The sequence below is a fragment of the Aptenodytes patagonicus genome, chromosome 5, assembly GCF_965638725.1.
Source record: "Aptenodytes patagonicus chromosome 5, bAptPat1.pri.cur, whole genome shotgun sequence".
Lineage (NCBI taxonomy): Eukaryota > Metazoa > Chordata > Aves > Sphenisciformes > Spheniscidae > Aptenodytes > Aptenodytes patagonicus.
The window spans coordinates 35,281,407-35,303,098 of record NC_134953.1 but is presented as its reverse complement, the minus strand read 5'-3'; the positions used below and the strand labels follow the sequence as shown (position 1 = coordinate 35,303,098).

The window sequence follows — 21,692 nt, the reverse complement described above, 5'->3', positions numbered from 1 at the left end:
AGTCATCCTAACTTCTTTTTCAACTCATAGCTGCCTTTTGCAGCCAAATACCATCATTAGGTCCTTTACAAAGTACCATCGCTAGTCTCTTGAGCTTATAAAATTACAGGAAAATACCAGACAGATGAGCAAAGCAAGGAGGAGAAAAAAAAGAGAGAAATCATATTTAATAACTGTACATTCTGCTCTTTGTTTCTGTTAAGCAATATTTTGATTGAAGTTTCAGCTATTGTGAGGAAATGTGCAGTCTAAGGCTAATAGCATTTTGTCTGGTATCTCGTTACATTGACAATGGCATTGTGATGGCAGGAAAACAGTGAAGACTACAAAAGCAAATGCAACCCTAATAAATTAAAGTTATATTCTCTCCCTGCATACTTCTCATGGTGTATGAGTTGAACATTCAATTGAGAGGACCACACATTTGTAACTTGATTACACTTTTACAGCTCACAGCTACAGCCAGCTTCTAGGCCACATGCAGAAATGGTTTAAGCAGTGGCTTGGTGGGGGCCATGCCTACACATCTACGTGTGTGGCTATAGAGGCTCCCTGTGAGCAACAGACTACCACTGCTGTGCCTGGATGAGGACTGCACCCAAATGGAGAGCCTGGCACGGGGCTCCACTGCTGGGGGACGGCTGGAGCGAGAGGGACATGCAACCTTCTGCCTGGCTCCAGCAGACTTGGATTTCGCTCCACTCAAAGGAGCTGGACGTCTCCTTTCCGCTGGCCCCGTAAGGGCCACATCCTGGGCACGGAGCCCTCCCTATGGCAGAGCACGGATGAGCTCTGCAGCTCTGCACCCACCCAGGGTGGAAGCGTCCACCCCTGCAGGCCCCTTCGCTGCTTGGGCTTCGTGTGACCGCCCACCCGTACGATGACCTGCATGAAGGCTGAGGTCCTTAATTGCCCACCCTGATTGAACAGGGGCAGGACACGTCTTCCATCCCAGTCAGGGAGGAGACATTAATTCTGCTATAAAAGGTACCATTTTACAATGGGAAACTGCCGTAATTGTACATTTTTATTGTCTTGTCTAGGCTCCCTACATTTCCGATAAGCACAGCTTAAGAACTCTTCCTGCAAACCACACAAAAATAACTGCAGTTTAAGCAGCAGGAAGTTTGAGATAGGGAACAACAAAAGCAAGGAAATTCAAAGTTAAGGCTGACGCTCTGTTGCTGACTTGTTATATTGTGCTTAGTGGTGGCGGTATGGATAGTGTGTAACCTATCTTGCTGATCCAAGACCCCTCAATAAATAACCAGGCACAAAGGAATGACAGGGGAAGGGAGCACAAGCCTTCACTTCGCATCTCCTTGCTTTGGGCAATTTGTGTTGCAACCTTCCAGTGACTGAAGCGGGTTTGTGCGCACTCTCCTCTCTATGTATTTTTCATTAGAAGTGGAGGGATTTTCCCCCAACAGGGTTCCTGGCTTTAAAATTACAGTGCAAGAGAAAACAAAAAAACCTCCCCTCCCTGTGGAGTGCTCTTACATTAGATATTAAAGGTACTGTTGATCAAGGCAATTTAAAACACAAATTCTGGTTTGGATGGGAGATGAAATTGTCCTTGTAAGCACAACTTAAAAATGTAGTGCCACGTGAAAATCAAAATTTTCTGTTCTCAAAACTGGGTACACAAAGTCTCAGAGGCATCCGTGTTTACTGGTCCTGCGTTGTTTTTTTTAAGCAATGAGGAGGAGGATTGTTGGTAGCTGACTCAATACCAATTTCCAAACTGGTTTAGAAACAGGACTTATGTACCTGCCAGACAGCAATGAAGTCAAAGGAGCAGCCGTAGTCTGCCGGGCATGTCATGTGTTTCGACATTCTTTAAATACTTACTTTCACTGCAACGCCTTGAAGGCTGCTGTGATCTGGCAGATGGAGACAGGAAAAACAATGTCTTATGTAGGGGTTGTGTGTGAGGAGCTTCACCGCCTCGTTCATACAGGGCGCAAGCAGGGCACAGGAGAGAGTGGGCAGGATGTGCAAAAGAAAGTGCTTAAGTAACACTGGAGCAAAAACCCCACTGATTTTATATCACTTAACAACATGTGAAACTTACTCTTATTTGCAGGCAAATAAGAATTCTACTGATCTGCCTTACCCTGGGCTGTGAACATAAAATCTGTTCCACGAGGGCTGTCCTATGACTGCAGGTAACGCAGCTCTACATGGAAACCGGGGCCTGCCCATGTGAAGCAGGTGACAGAATAGGAACATATCTCAGCTGAAAACCATCTGTGGCATGTGAGAGGGAAGTTGGTCTCAGTTAGGGCTTGGAAGGTGTTTCCCTCAAAATCTGACCTTTTAATCCAAAGAGAAATTTAGTATATAACACGATAAAAATCCTGGGGAGTGATCTGTTTTTTGACAGACATGCATACATCTGTGAGCATGGAAGGGCTGATCCAGAGGTTACCATTATAAAAATCAGCTGTGTCCAACAGTTACCACAGTATTATCAACAGTATTAGAGGTTCCCGCACCCTATACTTAGATTAGGAAATAACTGTGGTAGTTGTGTGGTTTCCTTTTGGCAGCTGCTGATCTTTTAGTGGTGACCACTGTATAATACAATGAGCAGAAATGGTACTTGTTACATCCAGCGCTTGGTCTTCTGCCATCACTGCTATGCAATATGGAGCTAACTGGTTGCTGTTTATAGCCCAGCAAAATCCCAACACAGACAGTACCACAACAACTGAATTTCCACTGCCGAGCAAACTCAAAGGCCAACTGGTTGGAATTCTCCAGTTTAAATTATGTATTTTATCATTGGATTTCACATGATTAAAGCTGTACATTTTTAATTGAAAAGTTGAAAAGCAGGAAAGCAACCAACCTCAGATGCATCTTGGGGTTTCTGTGCATTATCTCTTTCCTTCTTGCTCTTTTGGTTTTCATTTTTGATGCGTTTTGTTCCAGACATTTTTGTTTTTGCTTCACCCTCCTGGGAACTGTTATCCTGTTTTCGAGGTTTCACTGGAGGCAGTGGCTTATCTTCCTCTCCTTTAATAAATCTTTCATACGGCAGGATTAATCTAGGGGATTAAGGAACAAATAATTGATCAGATTTTGCCATTCTAGCAAAGAACAAAATGTATCTACTATGAGCAGTTTACTTAATAAATCCATTTTCTTCCACGCCATAAAAGCAACAGTGTAAACTCTACATCTACAAATCCAAGTATGATAAATCAATTTATTTTGCAAGATTATCATGTGGCGTAAATTCAGTAGAGTTGGAGTTGGTGTGGATCAGTTGTCGGTAACGCTGCAGTGGTTTGTGCGGCTACACCAATTTGTACCAGATGAGGATATAAGCCACTACGTTTTAGACTGATTTAAAAAAACCCCCACCATTTATTTTTATTTTCCCTCCCTGCCCTTAAAAGCATGCAGCAAACCCTAGGAAAACACCTACAAAGCCACAGCCAACTTGATAACAGCTACACAATTTCCAGACTGGTGGTTCCCCTGCGTGCAGGGGCGAGCGCCAGGAACTCGGCAGAAGATGAGAGAGCAGGGCTGCAGGAAACCTACAGCGGTGGGCAGCACCCAGCACGCTGCAATCAGCACCAGCCCGCCGCCACCCTTGCAATGTACCCATACAGTGACAGTCACCACGCTCCCTGCCTTCGCCAGTGAGTCTCTTCTTTTTTAGGAAAAAAGGAGAGAGGAAGAGAGTTAAAAGCGAAGGAATTTTTCAGTGTGGAACTGTCCTCCACAAAGTGCATGAAATCGCTTTAAAAAAGCATGGCAGACAGACAAACAAAAAATACCCTCCCCTGAAAGCATCAAACACACTGAGTTTTAATCTATCTGTTTTCCCTTTGCAATTCTTGATCTGAAAGGAAAAATAACTGATATAATTAAAAGGGATAGATTGCATTACAATCTCAGTTTCAACTTCAGTGATTAAAGTTTTTATAATGCATTTGGTATGATTAATGACTCACTGTGGGATTAATACAAGACTCAGACTTTAAAAATATGAACTTTAATACAGCAAACATAATTTGTTCAAAAAAAAAAAAAGACAAGTTGACTCTATGAAGAAAATGTACTTTGCTTATAAACAACATAAATCTGTTCAAATACCAGGAATCCTTAATTATCTTTAATCTAAGACTCCAAGGCAGAAACCTCTTTGGTTCAGATATTCGTTTGTTATCCTAGAATCAGTTTCTAAGCATGCAATTTTGATTTACATACTTAGATGTTCAAACACAGTTTGGGCTTAAGAGAGCAGAAATTAGATTGCTCGTGATCATAATATTTTACATTTTAATAAAATACAACATAAATTATGTTAAAATATAAACCTAATTTATGCTAAATTAGAAACAAAATTCATTAACTGAGCATGCTCTGACATGGTATGTGCAAAGAGGCGTGAATAATACTTTCTAGCCCTGAATTTGGCAGGGCTCCAGTAATGAAGCTAAGCAGAGCCCACAGGGAATATTCATCTTCAGATCCCATTACAAACTGAGTTTAAACATGTTACAGCTGCTAAAACTGGAAACTGCTCCCTCTATGCAAACTTAGCAAAATAATACGTAGTTGCCAAATACCTGCTTCCCACTGTAATATTACAGTTAATGTTTATATAATAAAAAGCATAACTAAGCAGAATAAGAAAAAAATAATCTTGTTCATACTTGAGGCTGCTACATTTTATTCGCCAAGCGCAAATATTGGTGAAAACACCGAATTCCTCCCTGCGCTGCACAAAGCACTTTGGACTTCACTAGAGGCAAGGTTGGGTTTCACACAGGGCAACGTCGAGGCTGCTCCGCCATGTGTTAAATATTTAAAATCGCTTTTAATAAAAACACATTTTATTACAATAATTGTTAGCACTGCGAGGGGAGTGTTTGACTTTGTTTTGTTTCCATGGGAACGCGTCACCCATTAAAAATCTACATATTCCATCCGTAAAGGTTTCAGACGCTGTCCCGCGCCCCACAGGAGACGGAGACGCTCCCGGCCCACGAGCAGGCCTTTCCATGAAAGATGCCGCACGATTAACCCCGTGGCTACAGCCAGTATGGGAGCAAGGCCCGGGCCGACACGATTAATCACTGCTCGCATGCACTCCGCCGAGCCTTGTAGGGTAACGCGGGACACAAACTCCTCCTCCTCCTGCTGCACCTCACCAGAACTCATTAGCTTTGGCGCTAATTACTAACTGTGGCTTAAATTTCCTTTTCTGATCTTAAGGGTTCATGTAGGAGTACAAGGTTTTCATTTTAGTTATTTTTCACTGAGCTCAGCAGTTGGCAGGCCGACAGCAGTAAAAATACATTTCACATAGCCGGTCAAAGGCCCGGAGCCAGCGGCAGGAAATCTGGAATTAAATGTTTCGTGTATCGGGGAGGCGGCATGACTAAGGTAAAACTGAATCAAAACACAAGGATGGCTTGTTCTAGGATTTTCCCCTCCTCGTTTGAAACGAAGGCTGGCAGGCTGCTGTTGCCCGCCGCTGCCGTGACGGGTTTTGGGGGCCACGGGGGGCAGCTGGAGAGGAGCTGGGCAGGAACGCGGGCTGCGAGACCCCAGGGAGCAGCACCAAGTCGAGCAACGCCAACAATTGCTGCTTCACGTAGAGATTTCCGTCGGTTGCAATTTTCACTGAATGTTTTTTCAGTTATCCTGTCATGGTACAATACAATTACCCACAGGATATGATCTTATCATTTGATTATTAGAAGTTTTTATAGCACAGGAGTAATAAAGCTAATACAGCTCTCGGAACATGTAAGCAGCCGGCTCACATGCCATGAAAGCAGCCAGCTTAGCCAATTTAAGGTCAATATTGCCCAACACAGGAAGAATGCGATCTGCTGTTAGCCAAATAATTTAGCAGAATGTGACATGTCTGAAACCAACACTTTTTTTTCTGGTCAAATATTTGCAGCGCAGGTAAGATTTAATCAATCTTTGCGCAAGGAGAGGTAAAGACGACGTCCAAAAAAATGGAGCTGGATACCTCAAATGTATCGCACTTTGGAAACAACCACCACGTTTTCAGTCGCTTTGAACTGTGGCTGTATTTCACGGCGGGGGGGAAGTATCAAAGTATTCATAAAAAAAGAAAAGAGGGGGAATATTTTGTGGTCTAAAGAATGTTTACTTGTAAAGCCTGCGAGGAGACCAAATAAAAGGGTCTTTATCATGATCAAGATTCCAATATTAAGATTAATAAAATGTATTATTTATAAGTCAATTAACATAAATAGAATATGTAAGCACTAGTGTATTAAAAAATCTTTCCACAGGCAGCAGATTTTTAGCAGCATGAGGCTTTTTTTTTTTCCCCTGGAATAATACAAGAATAACATTTTCCAGCCAAGAGCAGAAACAGTAGGGGAGTCTTTGCTATCACAGGGCTTCTTATTAAATTCAGTCACTGTGAAAAGCCAGTCTTTTTTTTTTTTTTTAAATAAAGACAACTTAAAATCAATACAAGTTAGATTAACAAATCAGTACTATACTAATCCTGATTTATTACAATCGGCAATATTAAGTTTAATCACGTATAAACTGCTACTCAAAAAAAAATTTTGCTTTACTAAGTCCTGAATTAAATAATGGTGCAGAGTGTACTGAGTTTTTAGATCTGCATCATCTGATACTACGAAAAATTCAATGTACTTCTCTGCAGCAGATGTCAGAGGTCAGCAAATCTATTACAGTAATGTAAGTAATCTGGCTTTCTGCCAACCTTTTTTTAAAAAACACTGAAGCAGATAATTTTATATTTACAAATTCTAAAATCCTCCAGGGACTGAATCTCTTTCCCAACAAAAAGCAGAAACTTCACATTAGAGAAATGTATTTCACAGTATATCAAACATGTCTTCATCATTAGCATTTCATAAAAAGAAAAAAAAGCCCTTAATCTTTATTAGTCAACATTTTTTTCCCAGCTACAGAACTAACAATACAAGATCTCATCTGAGCCAGCAACCACTACATTTTCATGTATTGATTATGCAGAATGAATATGACTTTTTTGGCCCGACTCTGCTTCACGGGACACATGAGAGCACATCTATTTATAGATATGATAAAAAAAGTAGTTACAATAATGCAAAGGATCTGACCAGCCCAGAAAGAGGAAGGAAATTAAATGTTAAGGCTGCCAGTTTCCTCTTTAATTCTCCCCACTGTGTATGGATGTGACGGGGCTCTCAGGTCGGGGAGGAACCATATGCCCAGGACACACAGGGTGAAGGAGGGAAGGAGGCAGTTCAGCACAACCCCTATAATATTTTTTATATCGCTTGCTTCAGTGTTTATTTTTGTTTTCTTTCTGGCAGAATAAAATATCCCAGCACATCTCCCATTGACATCATCTTGCTTTCTCAAGGGCTCCAAGCCCAACACAAAACAGTGCGCAATGGAACCTCGCAGCCACAAGAATAATCTTAGAAGGACTTAAAATACCGAAGCCCATTCCTTGGGAGATGCTGCCCCATTCCCATGCTTGGCCAGAAGGTTAAGGAGGTTGACTGCAACGGGAATGGAAAAAGATTTAAATCTGCTCCACCAAATGAATACAGCAACCGGTTAACCCGTGGAACTCACTGCCAGTGGATATCTTGGGGCCAAGGGATTAGTGAGATTACGCAAGGATTAGATGTTAATGTAAATCATGAGAACATTAAGCTCTCAGAGTTTCAAAAACACTGAAAAGGGACAGGCAATAAATCTCTTAACTGGTAGGAGTTTGGAAAACACTTCCCTCCTGGGCACATTATGCCACAGTGGCTTTTGCTCCTTCTGAAGTCACTGCCGGAGCTGGGGGACAAGGTGGCCGGTCTGCCTGGTTCAATAGCGCAACCATCTGGTTCAATAGGTCCTCACAGAAGCCAGGCAGAGCCGCCCGCACCCCCTGCAGCCACAGGGTCTGAGCGCAGGGCCGGGACAAGCATCCGCAGAGCCAGGGCAGCTCGGGGAGGCTCCAGCGACAGCCCCGCAGTGCAAAGGGGACCCTATGAATAACTTCAGTGAGAGAAACCTGATTCTTGTTCCCTAGAAACCCAGTGGCAAAACATTCAGTTGTTTTAAGGGACCAGCAGGAACGCCCAAGCTCTGATCCCAAGAGAAGTCTTGTCTTTTTTACCCTGATGCTCTTCAAAAGGGATAAATCTTGGAGCAATGCTGTCAGTGTAAGCATGGGAAACAAGCCCCCTTCAACAGCAATCAGCTGGTGGGGATGGCCAGGAGCAGGAGGCAGCTCTCCTGGGCACCAGTGACAAATTCCCAGCAGAGAAGAGGGGAAAGGAATAACCCAAACTCTAAGGTTTCAGCCTGTTTTCCAAAATAGGAATATAAAATACATTGAGGAAATCAAGCAGTGTGTTCCTCAAGCCTGATTTCCCTGGACCGCATTGTACAATCCAGGGGTTACGAAAGCAAACCTCACGTGCTTTTGTGCAGAACACAATAGCAATAGGATTATTTGCATTTGTCTGAAGTACAATACTGGCATGTATTTTATCACCAAAGACAAAATATGTTTGAGTTCAATTTTCTTCCCAAAGAACCTTCCTTCCTTAAAGAAATGGCTCTTTCATCCTTTCATCAACAACTTTCCTCACAGCCCACTGGGAGTGCTGGTGGGTAATGAGAATGGCTCACTGCTGAAAGGTGGGAACTGCGCTGCTGTAAGAGAATTCAAAGACGCTTTGTTTTAAGTAAACTGGAAATTAGTGACATTACAAACACAGCTGTTGATTTAGCTGCACAGCCAGGCGAGGGAAGCTCAGGCACTCTCGATCCTATGGCTCAGCAGGGGGAGATGAACAACCCCAGTCTTTTACCTTTGGTACAGATTTACTGCGTGGGAAAGATTCAAAGGAAGGGTGACGGGGACAGAGCAGCTTCCCCAGGTCACTCTACCAAAATCTCTGCAAGCCTCTGTTTTGGCCACAGTCACCATTTCTGCATCTAAAGGCAGACAAGCATTTTGCTCGGTGGGTCCATATAGTCCCTGCAATGCTTGGTCCCTATGCTCAGGACAAGCCTACAGATGCCATTTTGCATTGCCTGTGGGGTGTAGGTCTCTTGGAGGGACTCCAAAATCCTGCCGACTGTCTCTGGGAGCTCTGAGCCACACCTCCATGGAACAAAGTTGAACAAAGTAGGGGCAACCCCTGCCATGTTAGCAAAGTCCTACAGTAAAGTACAAAGTGGAGATTCCCAGCGGACCTGGGGAATCTGAGGGGAAAGATCTTGGTCTCCATCCCTCGTGCTGCTCCTGCAAAGGAGAGTGGCAGATCTCCCATCACACAGCACCCTCCTGGGGCAACTCAGCTCCCAGCAAGGAAAAAGGGCTTGTCCCCTTGTGTCGAGCCTGTCCCTACTCCTGGATGTCAAGAAATGAGGTTACCATGCAAGACACACTTTGCCTGATGTTGACCAACCACGGGCACCCAGCTCAGGTGTGAGGAGTGCCGGGACCCCAAGAACGTTGGGCACACTGCACAGCCCCAGCGCCCAGTAAGTGTCGACACACATGTGTACGGTGGGCATGCCTGGGAAGTTCCCTCTGCTTGGGTGACAATCCACCTGGGAACACTGGGTAGGACACGGCATCCTCCAATTCTGCTGGGACAAACTCCCAGGTGGAAAGAAGGATGTGGCTGGGAAAACAATTCCCTGGAAGGAGAGAGATCATCTGTTTCCAGGCACTGGAAGGCAGTGCCCGACTGTCCAGCATTCTTGCACCCAAGGACTCCCGCTGACTCCAGTCCTGGCCAGTAAGTCTCCAAGGCTGTAAACCCAGTCCTGAAGAAATTTTGAAAAAACTGCGTTCTCAGATGTTTTGAATGGACAGCTAAGGATCTGTTTTAATCGTAAACAATTACATTCCTCTGTCATCTGATACTTTTTAAATTTTGGGGAGGGGGGAAGCTTTCTGAATTTTCAATAGTTCCTTTGTTAAAGCATCTGTTACTCACATAATTGAAAAGATGTTTGTTCAGTGGTATGCTTGAGAGTACAGTTATTTAATCTTAATGATAAAGCCCTGAGGGCAGAAAATCATAAGTAGAAACCTCTTGTTATTTATCAGAAAGAAAAAAAAAACAAACCAAAAACCCAGGAAAAGAAAGAGAGGACTGAGACACCTCATCTATCTTCAGGCTTAAATTTGTGCTTGATGGAAAACTATTGAGACAATTTGCAACTTGCGAAGTTTTCTGGGAGTCTGGGACTAGCTGAAGCGGGAGGGGGGCAGGAAAGAGGGGTGAAGACAAAAATAAAACAACCAAGTTAGTACAACAAGAAAAAACCGCTGCATGGCAAGTTTTTTTGGGTCAAACAAAGAGCTAGCAGTAGTTTACAGCATGACATAACACTTGATTAATTTTGCCTGAGGATGTTTTCACACTTAACAGTGTAAATCAAAACCTTCTATTAATTACAATGTGTATTAAAGAATAATCATAAGCATTTTTATGTAGATGCTATACTAGCCTCCTATTTTTTGTTCTCTCTAAAAGATTGGCTGCTATTTCCTACAAACTCCACTGAAATGCTTACATGTTACTAAAGTTATCCAAACGCTTTAACAAAACCAAACAGCATTTGCATGGAACGCGGGGCTCTCTTGCATATTGAATTACTGCACAATATCCTTAGGGTAGAGAGACTTTACGGCTGTTAAAGGGAAACCACGTAAGGGACTTATTTTGACCCGCCTTGTGTTTCTGATAATATATAATATTTGAGTGATTTAGACAGAAAAATGGCAGAACGGGCTCTGAACTGTACAAAACACTGTATCTCCTGGGGTTTAGTCCCCTGGGAAGGGACAGATGTGCAGGGGCCTCTGCAGGTGCCCAGGGGCCACACTCACAGTCAGAATAAAACCCTCCATGGGTCTGTGTCCAAAGCGTGGGCACAGCCACTCTGCTGGATTGTGAAGAACTACTCCCTACTACAGGGACCTATCTGCTCCTCATCAAGTCCCAGGTGGTTGTGGCTCTGCAGAACACTTTCCTACTCAGCTGCCTGAATTTGATGAGAGCATGAAGCCTAATAAATCCCCCTCCAGCAGGGTTGGACCGGGACAGTCTGGTTTTCAAGGCGCTAGTGGCTCATCACGGTCAGGGTACAAGCTACACCGCTGAAGAGCAGGGCACGGCCTGTGGGAGCCCCTGGGTCCATCCCTGCTGGAGACCCCAAGGGAACCAGGCTTCCTGCAGCACCCAAACAGGTCAGGAGGGCTACTGCTCTATGGGACCGTCCAGCTGCCTGCCATGACACCTTCAAACACTGACACATCTGTCCACCAAAGCAGTCGAGGAGTGTTACCGCATGCCATTGCACACCACGATTCCCTGGCCCGTGCGTGTTTGTGTGCAGCTCGTGCACAAGGTTTGCTTTGGAGGAAACCAAGATGAATCACAGACAGACTTGGAGGCAGAAAAAGGCCCCAACAGGCAATTGCTTGTATTTTTGTTTTGTCCAATGCATTTTATTGGAAACTTTATGTGCCTTGCAAAATAGAAGGTTGGGGTTTTTGGTTTGGTGGGTTCTTTTTGAGGCGGTCGTGGTGGTGTAATATTTATGAAATATCCCTAACAACCACGTCACCAGCACTGCAGAAACACAGCCTATCGTTCACGCCAGAAAATTAAAGCTGCCAATCATGTGTTTCGTGTAAAAGCGAAAGAAACCTCAAACCCTGCATGTGAAAACCACATCTGCATTATTAGGGGAAGGCAGCATGGAGAAGAGTGCTTCGCAGAAAAGTAGCCGTTTCTGAGGGTTTCTTGATAAGAGAGAGAGATGTAGGGTACTGACAAGGGCTGTTAAAAGAGTTTCACAGGAAAGGTTCAGGCTGAATCAGCTAATACCAACCACACACGCCTCTAGCTTTCTGTGATCATGCAAGGTAAATGCATTAGAGGAGCACAAACGAAGAAAGTAATGACCAAAACAACAACAACTCATAAGCCCTGTACGGTCCGAGTCATGCACAGAGCAACAGCCCCACAATGGGAAAACATTAATGCTTTTTATATTGGTAATCATCTGTAACATGAGCAATTAAGTACAGTACTAATGGACTATAGCCAAGAGCCTGGTACTAATATTAAAAACTGACAGAGATGAATAGGTTTGGAAGGAAAACTAGGCTGACAAAGACATTTTTATGAAGTGCTTGGGCCTATTTGGAATAACCCAATCAGAGGCAGGTTCAGACCAGCCATGCTACAGTGACAATAACGCATTCATTGGCATTATACGATGCCTGCTATGCTTTAAATAAAAACACCCATTGCTTCTACTCAGCAACCTGCACTTTCATTATTATACTCATTAATAAAACAAAAGTTGTCTAACTAATATACAAATAACACTTACTGAAACACTGGCAGCCTCGCCTTGTTTTAAAATGAAACCAGTTACTGGAAACACAAACCGTACTACATGAAAAATGAATCAGTTGATAATGTACACAAAATCTTTCTTTCCCTTTTACCAGGGAAACAAAGCAAACACCGCACCAACCAAAGCACTCTGCCTACCTATAGCACAGGGGCAGCAACCACCACAACCCCTGCTCCAAAACAGGGGCGTGTGGAGAGGGGAGCAAAGCTTTCCCTACAGTCTTTAAATCTGGCTTTGTTTCAGCTTTTGCCATCCTTGGTACCATGGGTCTGCAGCAACATGCTGGCTTTTTAGAGGTTATAAGCACCTTTTGAGAAAAGCAACATTTCTTCATGGGATTTGCTAGACAGAGAGGCAATACTGCCCTTTCCATTGCTTGGTTTTTTTGTTGTTTTTTATTTCCCTCCCCACCTCCCTTTGAAGGAGTGTGTGAAACTCTACCTTGCAGAGGGGAACTTGGAGAGGGCAGGAAGGTAGGACGCAGTACCTGAATGGGACATACGTGCCATTCCACTCCTCAGCATCCTTAGGATGTCACTGAAAGGCCGCTGCCATCTAAGCAGCCTGGATATGTTAAAGCCGGTGCAAACAGCTAGCAGCTTCTCTGTCATCTTGGAAGAAAGCTAGTTAACACAACATGGATGCCCTTGAGATCTAGTTGTAGAGATGAATGGCAAGGCTAAGTCAAACAGCAGCAGGATCAGTGAAGTCAGGGAACTGCCTGTTCTGCCTCCAGTAAGCAAGGAAAAGCCAGTGGGATTCAGAAAGGAAAAATCATGAGGTTTATTCAGCATTTACTTCCCAGCTTAATTCAATTTCCAGTTTAGCTTTACAGCTCACCTTCAAGTTAGAAAATGTATGTGTCCTGAATCATGAATGTGTATTCCTGCATGGCAGTTCTAGTTTTAGATTAAATGTCATCTGAGCACTCTGGCTATAAATGAGCATTACATTTACAGGTGCTGTAGTTAGAATTACCAGCTGAAATAAACCATGACAATTTCATTTACTTTTTGCCAAGTCTGAGGCTTAATACAGCTTTCCTGTGGTGGGAAAAAAGTGTCTAACACTAGAAATCCAGAGATTGGACCAGGCACTGAGGGTTTTTGTATACGTGTTTTGATTTTTCAGACCAGGTTTGGTAAAGCATATTTTAGGTAAGCTTAGGGCTAACCTAAAAATCCTAAAAGATTTTTTCTCCAAATGCCATCTTTTGACAGCCTGCCACAGAGACCTGGATAACAGGTTCTGCCTCGTACCAGGCCTAACCAAGAACTACACAATGGACTCTGGCATCCAAGAACTCAGATATGAGCTCTTCAGTGTGCTAAGACCCATCTTAAGCATAAACTAAAAGACTCCTCCTTCCTCTGACTGGCTCAAGGCAAGCAGAACTGCTTTGGGTAGCCTGGAAAAGCTTCTGAATCTTGAAGGCATCATGAATCTGCTCAGGTTTTCTACTGAGCACAATGGGCTTTGTGACACTTTGCAGCATAACCCTGAGTAATTGCTGAGTAAGTCACACATACAAGTCTCTATGCATTGGAGGAGTGCAATTCAAGGGTTTTGTATGTAAAAAAATAAACCGCTAGCATGAAAGCAGAAGAGACAGGCAGGAGTTCATGGAGTATTTTTGAATGGCTCATTTATTTTTCCACAACTACAAGAGACACGCTTTCTCGGTGACTCTAGGATTTCAACACAGAGCCCAGCAATGCTTGCTCCCTGTGCAACCTAAACCCGCAGAGACCTAACTCTCATGAGTGCCTGGGTCTCCTCTGTCAAATAAATAACATCCTACACAGCACATCTGGCGAGGGAAGACCCAGACTGCCAGTTTGAAACCCATCAGCTGGCTTGGGTGCAAGAGGAAGCCCTGAGCCTCTCAGGGCTTTAATGATGGAGGGGAAGAGCTGAATACCCACAATCTGATGAGTCAGTTACAACAATCTGTAACGTTTGTCTGCAACGCAAAGGCAGGGAAAAGCCCCGTTTGACGTGCACAGCAATTCACTCAATTTGCTCTGCTGCTTGGCTCGATCTCCAGAAAGCTTCTAACTCTAACTTCTATAGTGGCATTACATGCAACTTCTTTGTGCACCCAAGTCCTCATGTTGGAGATGTCTCCTGTAAATGAGGGTGATCAACCTCTCCCTCTGTGAGGAGGGCAGCATCTCACTTGGAGTGGCCAACATATAAGGCACTAAAAGAAGGTGAAACACTGCCCACTGAGCACAGCTCTGCTGTGCTGCCTTGTGCACAGGCAAGTACAATCTCTTCCTGACGCCAGCAAAGTAACTTGTTTATGCCCAGGAACAAGAGATTGGACTTTCCTTATCTGAGCCTGAAATTGCAGAGCTTTTATTAACATTTGCTTGTCTAAGGAAAAAAAAAAGAAGAAAAAAAAAAGAAAAAAAAAAGAAAAAAAAAGAAAAAGAAAAAAAGGAAAAAAGAAAAGAAAAAGAAAAGGAGAGAAAAAAGGAAAAGAAAAGAAAAGAAAAGAAAAGAAAAGAAAAGAAAAGAAAAGAAAAGAAAAGAAAAGAAAAGAAAAGAAAAGAAAAGAAAAGAAAAGAAAAGAAAAGAAAAGAAAAGAAAAGAAAAGAAAAGAAAAGAAAAGAAAAGAAAAGAAAAGAAAAGAAAAGAAAAGAAAAGAAAAGGAGTTGTTTCTAAAAACCGTACCAAACCAAAACAACATTCCAGCTCCAGTATTTTATTCAATGCGTGCTGGCTTCACAAGCCCTGGAAGTTATTATCTACATGGGAAGAATAAGAAATCAACAGTTCTGACCAGCAACAATGGCTGCAGAGAAAGAGTGTTTGGCAGCAGCTTGCAGGCAGGGAGGAGGGAAGGAATGCAATGAAGAGGAGAAATGCAATGCTCTGCATGACCTACAACATTAACAGCACCCTGCATTGTGGGCCACCCCATTATTTTGATCACAACCACAATTTACTTAATTGGTATTCCTAAAAAATGACAGAAGACAAGTGTTTGCATCAATTAGCTGTCGTTTCTTGTTTTTCCTTGAGTATGTTTTGCTCAATTTTTCAGCTTCTTTAACCGGAAAGCTGTTGTAAAAATTAAGATATGTACCAAAGAAAAATCAGATGCTTGTTTTGTTTATTTAGTCACTGGAGACATACACTCTGGTTTAAATTACAATGGATTATCTGACTAAACTGTTGGGGGAATATTTACTATATCTTTAAGAAGTCTCTCTCTCTCTTTTTCTCTAATTCTTATAAAACGCTTTGAAGGCTCTCCAAATTAATTTTTTTCATTATTAAACAAGCATTTCAGATTTGTTATCTTACCTTTCATAATGTCTGCGAGTACATGTAGCAGCACTTGTGCTTCCAGGGTTACCACCTAATTCATCATAAATATGTTTCCATTGTCGACGGGCTGTTATCTGTAAAAATGGCAATGGAAAATTTAATCTTGCATCTTTACAGATTCTACAGTGTTTGAGTTCACAACAACAAATGCATGTGTGACACTTTCAGAACAGCATGTACTACAAGCACTATAAAAGCTCCTACAGAATATATAGAGTGCACAGAGCTTTGGGTGTCTTTTTTTTTTTTGGTAAGTTAACACTGTCTATTTTCTTCCTCTCTAAAATGGAGTGATCTAACTCATTCATTATCAAGTCACAAGCAATACGGCCTCACAAAAGAGAATCTCAATCAATATAGGGTCATTAACCATCAGAAGTTATGCAGACAAATCCCACGGTGAATTATGAAAATGAAGCTCAAACCATACTCAGCACAAATAATGATTACATAGTTATTTTAACTGAATTAGAGAAAATAAATCTGCTGCAAAACCCAAATCCACCACAGAATTCTGTAAATCCACAAAAGCATAGTCCGTAACTCTGTATGTTACAAGCTGTTTATTTTTATCCATTTATGTCAGTAAAATATATAGATCAAATAGTAATGAAATCTTAACATACTCCAACGTTAATATTTGAGCTATGTACTTTATTGGACCATGCTGATAAAAATAAACATCTTGTAACATATTGAGTTGCATACCATGGTTCTGTTTTTTTGTACAGAAATTAGGATTATACAGAATAACAGATGGAAGACCTGGCAAAAGAATTGTTTCTGAATACCACTTCATTATTTTATATATTCTGCTATGTTTAAAACAGGAAGAAAAATGGGAATAGGACAAGCACAATAGATCACCCTCTTTTGCCTGCAGCTCATAAAGAAGGCCAGTGGAAAATTGTGGGGGCAATTTGGGGAGAATTTTGTCATTTTTTTGTGGAATGCTGTGGATTTTAATGTATTCAGCCCCGGAGGCTTCTTCGGAGTTACCCACAGAGCAGTCAATGGCGTTTACTGAGGAGCTAAAGGCAGCAATCAGAAGAAAACAAATATTACAACTTGCAATCTGAGGCCTGTAATTTTAATCTAAACAGAGGAGATAGCTACTGTCATTAAATATTACAGGGTAAGAGGTGTTTCTTTTTCACTCAATATAAAAGGAGAATCCTTCCTTTGCAAAAATTATTCTCCAAAGCCAAAAGCATGGCTGGAGACTTATAATTTGATAATGTTACAATTTCTTCAAGTTTATTGTTTGTACAGTTCTCCTTAGAAAACATCAGCACCTCCAACTCACTTTTAGTACCTGTACATAGTTTGCACTTACAGATACTTGAAAAAAAAAAAAGGGGGAGTATCTTATCTTAAAACTCATTTAAAGCAAAATGGACTGACTGCATTTGCTAATTTTATTTTCTGTCTTCTGTAACCAACCCAAAGACCACAGGCACAAGAGAGAGACTGCAAGGATAAATTCTGCACAAACGAATTTTTAAAATAAAAATCAAAAACACTCATCTGAGGAATGGTTAGTTTTAAGTCTATTTTGTTTAAGTTCTTATGCCATCTCTTCCACAGGCTATCCACAGTTCTATTATTATTATTTGTCATTATTATTATTACTAAAGGTGTTGAAGAAGTGGAGTCCTAATGAGCCATAAAGAACATCACCTCCCGAGAATATGAATGGATGCTCCTTCTGCAACCTGAAAGGTCAAAAAAGAGTTGGACCAAGTACCCCCTGCTGTGGAGGAATGCCTGGAGGGGAAGCTACCTCTGGTCCTGCCTCCCACACCTATTCCACCAGTCCTTGGGACAGGCAAAAGACAGAGGCATGGCCAGACAGGTCTTGCCTTCTGGTAGCTCCCAAAAATCACAGATCCCCTGAGGACTGCTGCAAATGGCTTTACATTAAATCAAGTCTCTGGCAGCCTCACCGACTAGGGGAATGAAGATGCACAAATCCAACCTGGGGTCTGTGCTCTGGCCCTCTGGCAAGCACAGCCTGGCTGGCTTGCCAGGCGGTGGGCGAGGACCTGATGCTTTGGCTAAGTACAGTGATGGTGTGCAGAAGCTATAAATGAAAGCAAAGGATTAGTCAGCAAGAGGACTACTGCAAGTCCCCTTTTTAAACATCCCGATGTGACTAAGAAGCATGGTCTCCATTTTTAAAAGGAAAATGGTAACCTTAGCGCCCAAGTCTTATTAACTATGAGGTGACTAAAGAGGCGATATGCAGGCTGGAACATCAGTAAACACAACCATCTTTGAGGGGAAAAGGGAATCCCTTTGAAATAATTTTTGGTGTCTCTCTCCTCTAGGCTGTTTAGAATAATAGTATTTACACAAACATTTGCCCAGCTTTATCCAATTCTGCCTCTGCAACGGACCAGAACTCCTTGGCAATTAGCGGAGTTGTGCCCTCCCATGTACAGAGCTAAGTTTAAATTTAACATTCCCTGAAACGACTGTTATTCTAACAAAGCCTGGGGTTGAGTTTGCCCCTGCTCTGGAAAGTTTAGTTTTTATGCTTAATAAACTTCAAAGGACTAAAGTAACTGATAAATTACATCCTTAAAGAATCAGAACAAAATGCTGCACTGTGTAAACTTCACAGTTGTCATGCAGGGCAGCACTGCTCAAGCTGGATGCTCATGCTGACCACATCCAAATCGAGGACTGCTTTCTTCTCTCATACAAGTCCCTCCCAGCCACCGCAGTGACTATGAATTTCCTGAGGAGCCAAGAAAGGGCAGTGCTTGGCAATGCTTTGCTTATGGTTGCTGTTCATACCAAAAATGCCTGCCTTGGCTGCTTTTACACAGCGGTTTTAACCCTGAAAGGGCTCATATGTGCTCCTGGTTAGTAATGTGTCCATGACAGGACACAAGGAACAAAAAGGCAGATAACAAAAGGTATGAAAATGGTAAAATATTTCAGCTGCCCAGGCAGGGAATTTTCCATAAACATTCAGGAGCAAAGTGTTGGGTTTTTTTAAGGGCATGGAGCTATAGTGGCATAAGACAACTAAGACCCTTCAAAAGCTTTAACAAATGTCCTGAGCGCTTTCATTTCACACTTTAGAGTAATTCAGCTTCAGTTCCTGGACATAAGTTGACCTGCTCCAGTAGAAAACATACAGAAGACAACCTTTGCTGCTTTAGTTCTCCAATTTGTTTTTCCCTACTCCTACCAGTATGTACATCCTTCCCAGTGCCTGCCACATTTCTAGAAGTGCAGGATGCTCCAGGCTCACCCATTAATCAAGGCAATTGCACAGGCCAGTCTCATCTCTGACAGCTTCCCATTCCAATGCTGGCTTTAGTTTAAAAGTAGTCTTCTGGTTTGCAGACCCCTCCCACAATTTGCTATAGCTTCAGAATCCTAGAGCTGGGCCCATTGGAAGCCAGGAGCTTTGAAAACCTCTGTGACATCTTTCCCAATCAGCAGAATTTGGAGTTAAGCAAGAGACTGGTCTGCCCAGGGACATGAGAGCAGATCTGATCTGGTTCCTATAAGCACAGTATTAGGCAGTGACTGGTACTCAAGAACAACCAAATAAAAGCAATGATCTTATCTATTAAAGTAAAGGACTGTTTATACACATGCTTTTAATGGTGTCTTCTGCTTTGAGAAATCTTACGAACTGCACTGCAATCTCAGCTCCCTTCCTCATGAAAAGGCTTCTTGCTTATTTCCTGCTGCAAATCTAATGGGGAATTTTCTGGTCACGGTATGCGATGTTCACAACGCTCTTCAAAACAGAGCTCTGGGTATTAGCTCTGTATGAAACAAACCCAGGTAGCTTTGCATTCCACTGATATATCAGTTTCATCGGGCCTGCCCAGACGCAGGACTGCTGCATGTGTCAATCATTAATTTTTAAAAACTAAAGCACTTTATTGTTGCTTCCAGGAGGCAGCAGCTAAATGGGATCCCCCCGACCTTTGGCAAAATTTAAGCTGCTACACACCGAAGGTTAAGTTCCACCTAATTTTCTTTTTACCCTTTATCTCTCTAAGACATCTCCAGGTAGAGTCCATTCAGCACCACAGCCCTCTGCAAACATGCCAAGGCACTCCTCTTCTGTTGGCTCAAAAGGAAAAATGCCACTTCACGACTTGCCAAGGACAACTCTTTAGATAAGTCCTGGAAGTTTCCCATCTATGAACATCTGCACCTTTTACTCACTTGACTTAGGGCAACTCAGAAAATTCCAGGCAATGACTGTTAAATGCCACTGCAGCTGAGCCCCCTAGAAAGTGACATTGTTTTGTATTTCATCCAGGGATTTGGGGACATTTTAAACCATTCATACTGTGAAGGTCTGCTATAGAGAGTGCTTTCCAATGCACTCTCCTATTATTAGTAACAAAGATGCTCATTTCAACTATCTTTGTTTAAGAGAAACATGATCCCACCAATTCCAAAGAGACAGCTTCATCTGTTAAGGACTTAAACCAATTTGTACGGTTGCTATTTTTATTAAGCCTGTATTATGTCCAACAAGAAGTACATGGGAGTGTGGTATTACACAGTTATAGATGACAACTAACTAAGAATTAGTAGTCAAACAGATAATGGACAGATGAGAAATGACCCTCACAAGTACTCTAACTGGAGAGCCCTTAAATATGACATATGACACACAATCATGACTTGGCACTTCTAGATATCCCATATGCATATGCTGTATGTACAGGTAATACTCTCTGTCAAGCCTCACCGGATCCATTCCAGCCCCTGATACATGACAATAAAGGAAAGTCAGACAGATGGCTAAGAAAGTTGTTCTCTGCACCTCGAATCCAGTCCCTGGCTGTTTTCATTCACTTTTAGATCCTTAACCGACAGGACTGGACTCAGAGGTCTTGCACTGTTCTGTGAACCTGGGCAGAAGCTGGAAAACACCATACATAATCTCTGCTTGTTTCTCAAAGATGTTTTTAAAGCCCCATCGAAGTATCTGTACGTGGACGAGGTGGACAGGGCAGGGGATTAAATTGAAAATGGGCTGACTATCATTGTTCTGCCAAACACAAGGATGTAAAGTTTGCAACTGCTTTAACTGGGAAAGTTTCTACACTTACTAGTAAAAATCTAGTCACGTGACCACTCTAAGTTCCCATATGTGATTTTAACCAATCTTTTATTTGTTTCCTGTTCATAAAATGGCTGTCACATGCTGAAGCCAAGTATCTACTTTTAAATATTCTTTTCTTTACAATACTTCCAAGAGAAAAGACACATTTCTATCTCAATGCACAAACCAGAAACTTGTGAAATTTTAAAACAAGTTAAAGATGATGAAGCCCTTATAATGGACAAATGACTCATTCAAGTTAGATGGAAGGGTCCATATAGATAAATGTGTATTAATCAGGGAAGGTTTGAGAAAGCCTTTGCTCTGCACATGACTTCTCATCATCAGTAGATATTGGCACTGTGCATGCGAGTGGTGGATTCTGGTTGTTACTGAATTACAGCACTCACTCAAAATTTCTACATCTAAGCAGACCTGCTTAAGATTCTGGAACTGATACTGAGGTCCATGTCACCCCAGTCATCCACTGCCTTGCTGCAAAATGAAACATGAATCAAACACGAAAGCCTCTCAGCAATGCTCACCATGATAAAATATATACAAACAAATGCAGCTTGGCAAACTCAAGGAGTATCAACTGGCCATAAAATAATAAAACCCAGGGTGTGCACAGGTCAAAGTATTGCAACAGCTATTGGTTTAACATTCACGGAATGTAAAGCAAAGGCAGATCCATATTGAGGATGAGACTGTTAACAGAAGAGAATGAGGTCAGGAAACCTCATGCTCCATGTCCAACTTAAACTGCATCACAACGGTCCTCCCAACTTCAGCTCTTCTGCAGAAAGCACAGACGCCACTCACATCATAAAAA

The 21,692-nt window shown here is 42.3% G+C and overlaps 1 protein-coding gene across 3 annotated transcripts in view; it reads right to left on the bottom strand.

Moving 5' to 3' along the window:
• Nucleotides 1–21,692, bottom strand: part of ARID5B (AT-rich interaction domain 5B) — a 122,964-nt gene that overhangs the window by 5,281 nt on the left and 95,991 nt on the right. For all 3 annotated transcript variants that reach the window (XM_076339325.1, XM_076339323.1, XM_076339326.1), the window contains 2 exons: nucleotides 15,742–15,839; nucleotides 2,855–3,053 (listed from right to left, as the gene is read on the bottom strand). In XM_076339325.1, coding sequence (XP_076195440.1) covers nucleotides 2,855–3,053; nucleotides 15,742–15,839 — 297 coding nt within the window. The remainder of the gene's footprint in view (nucleotides 1–2,854; nucleotides 3,054–15,741; nucleotides 15,840–21,692) is intronic.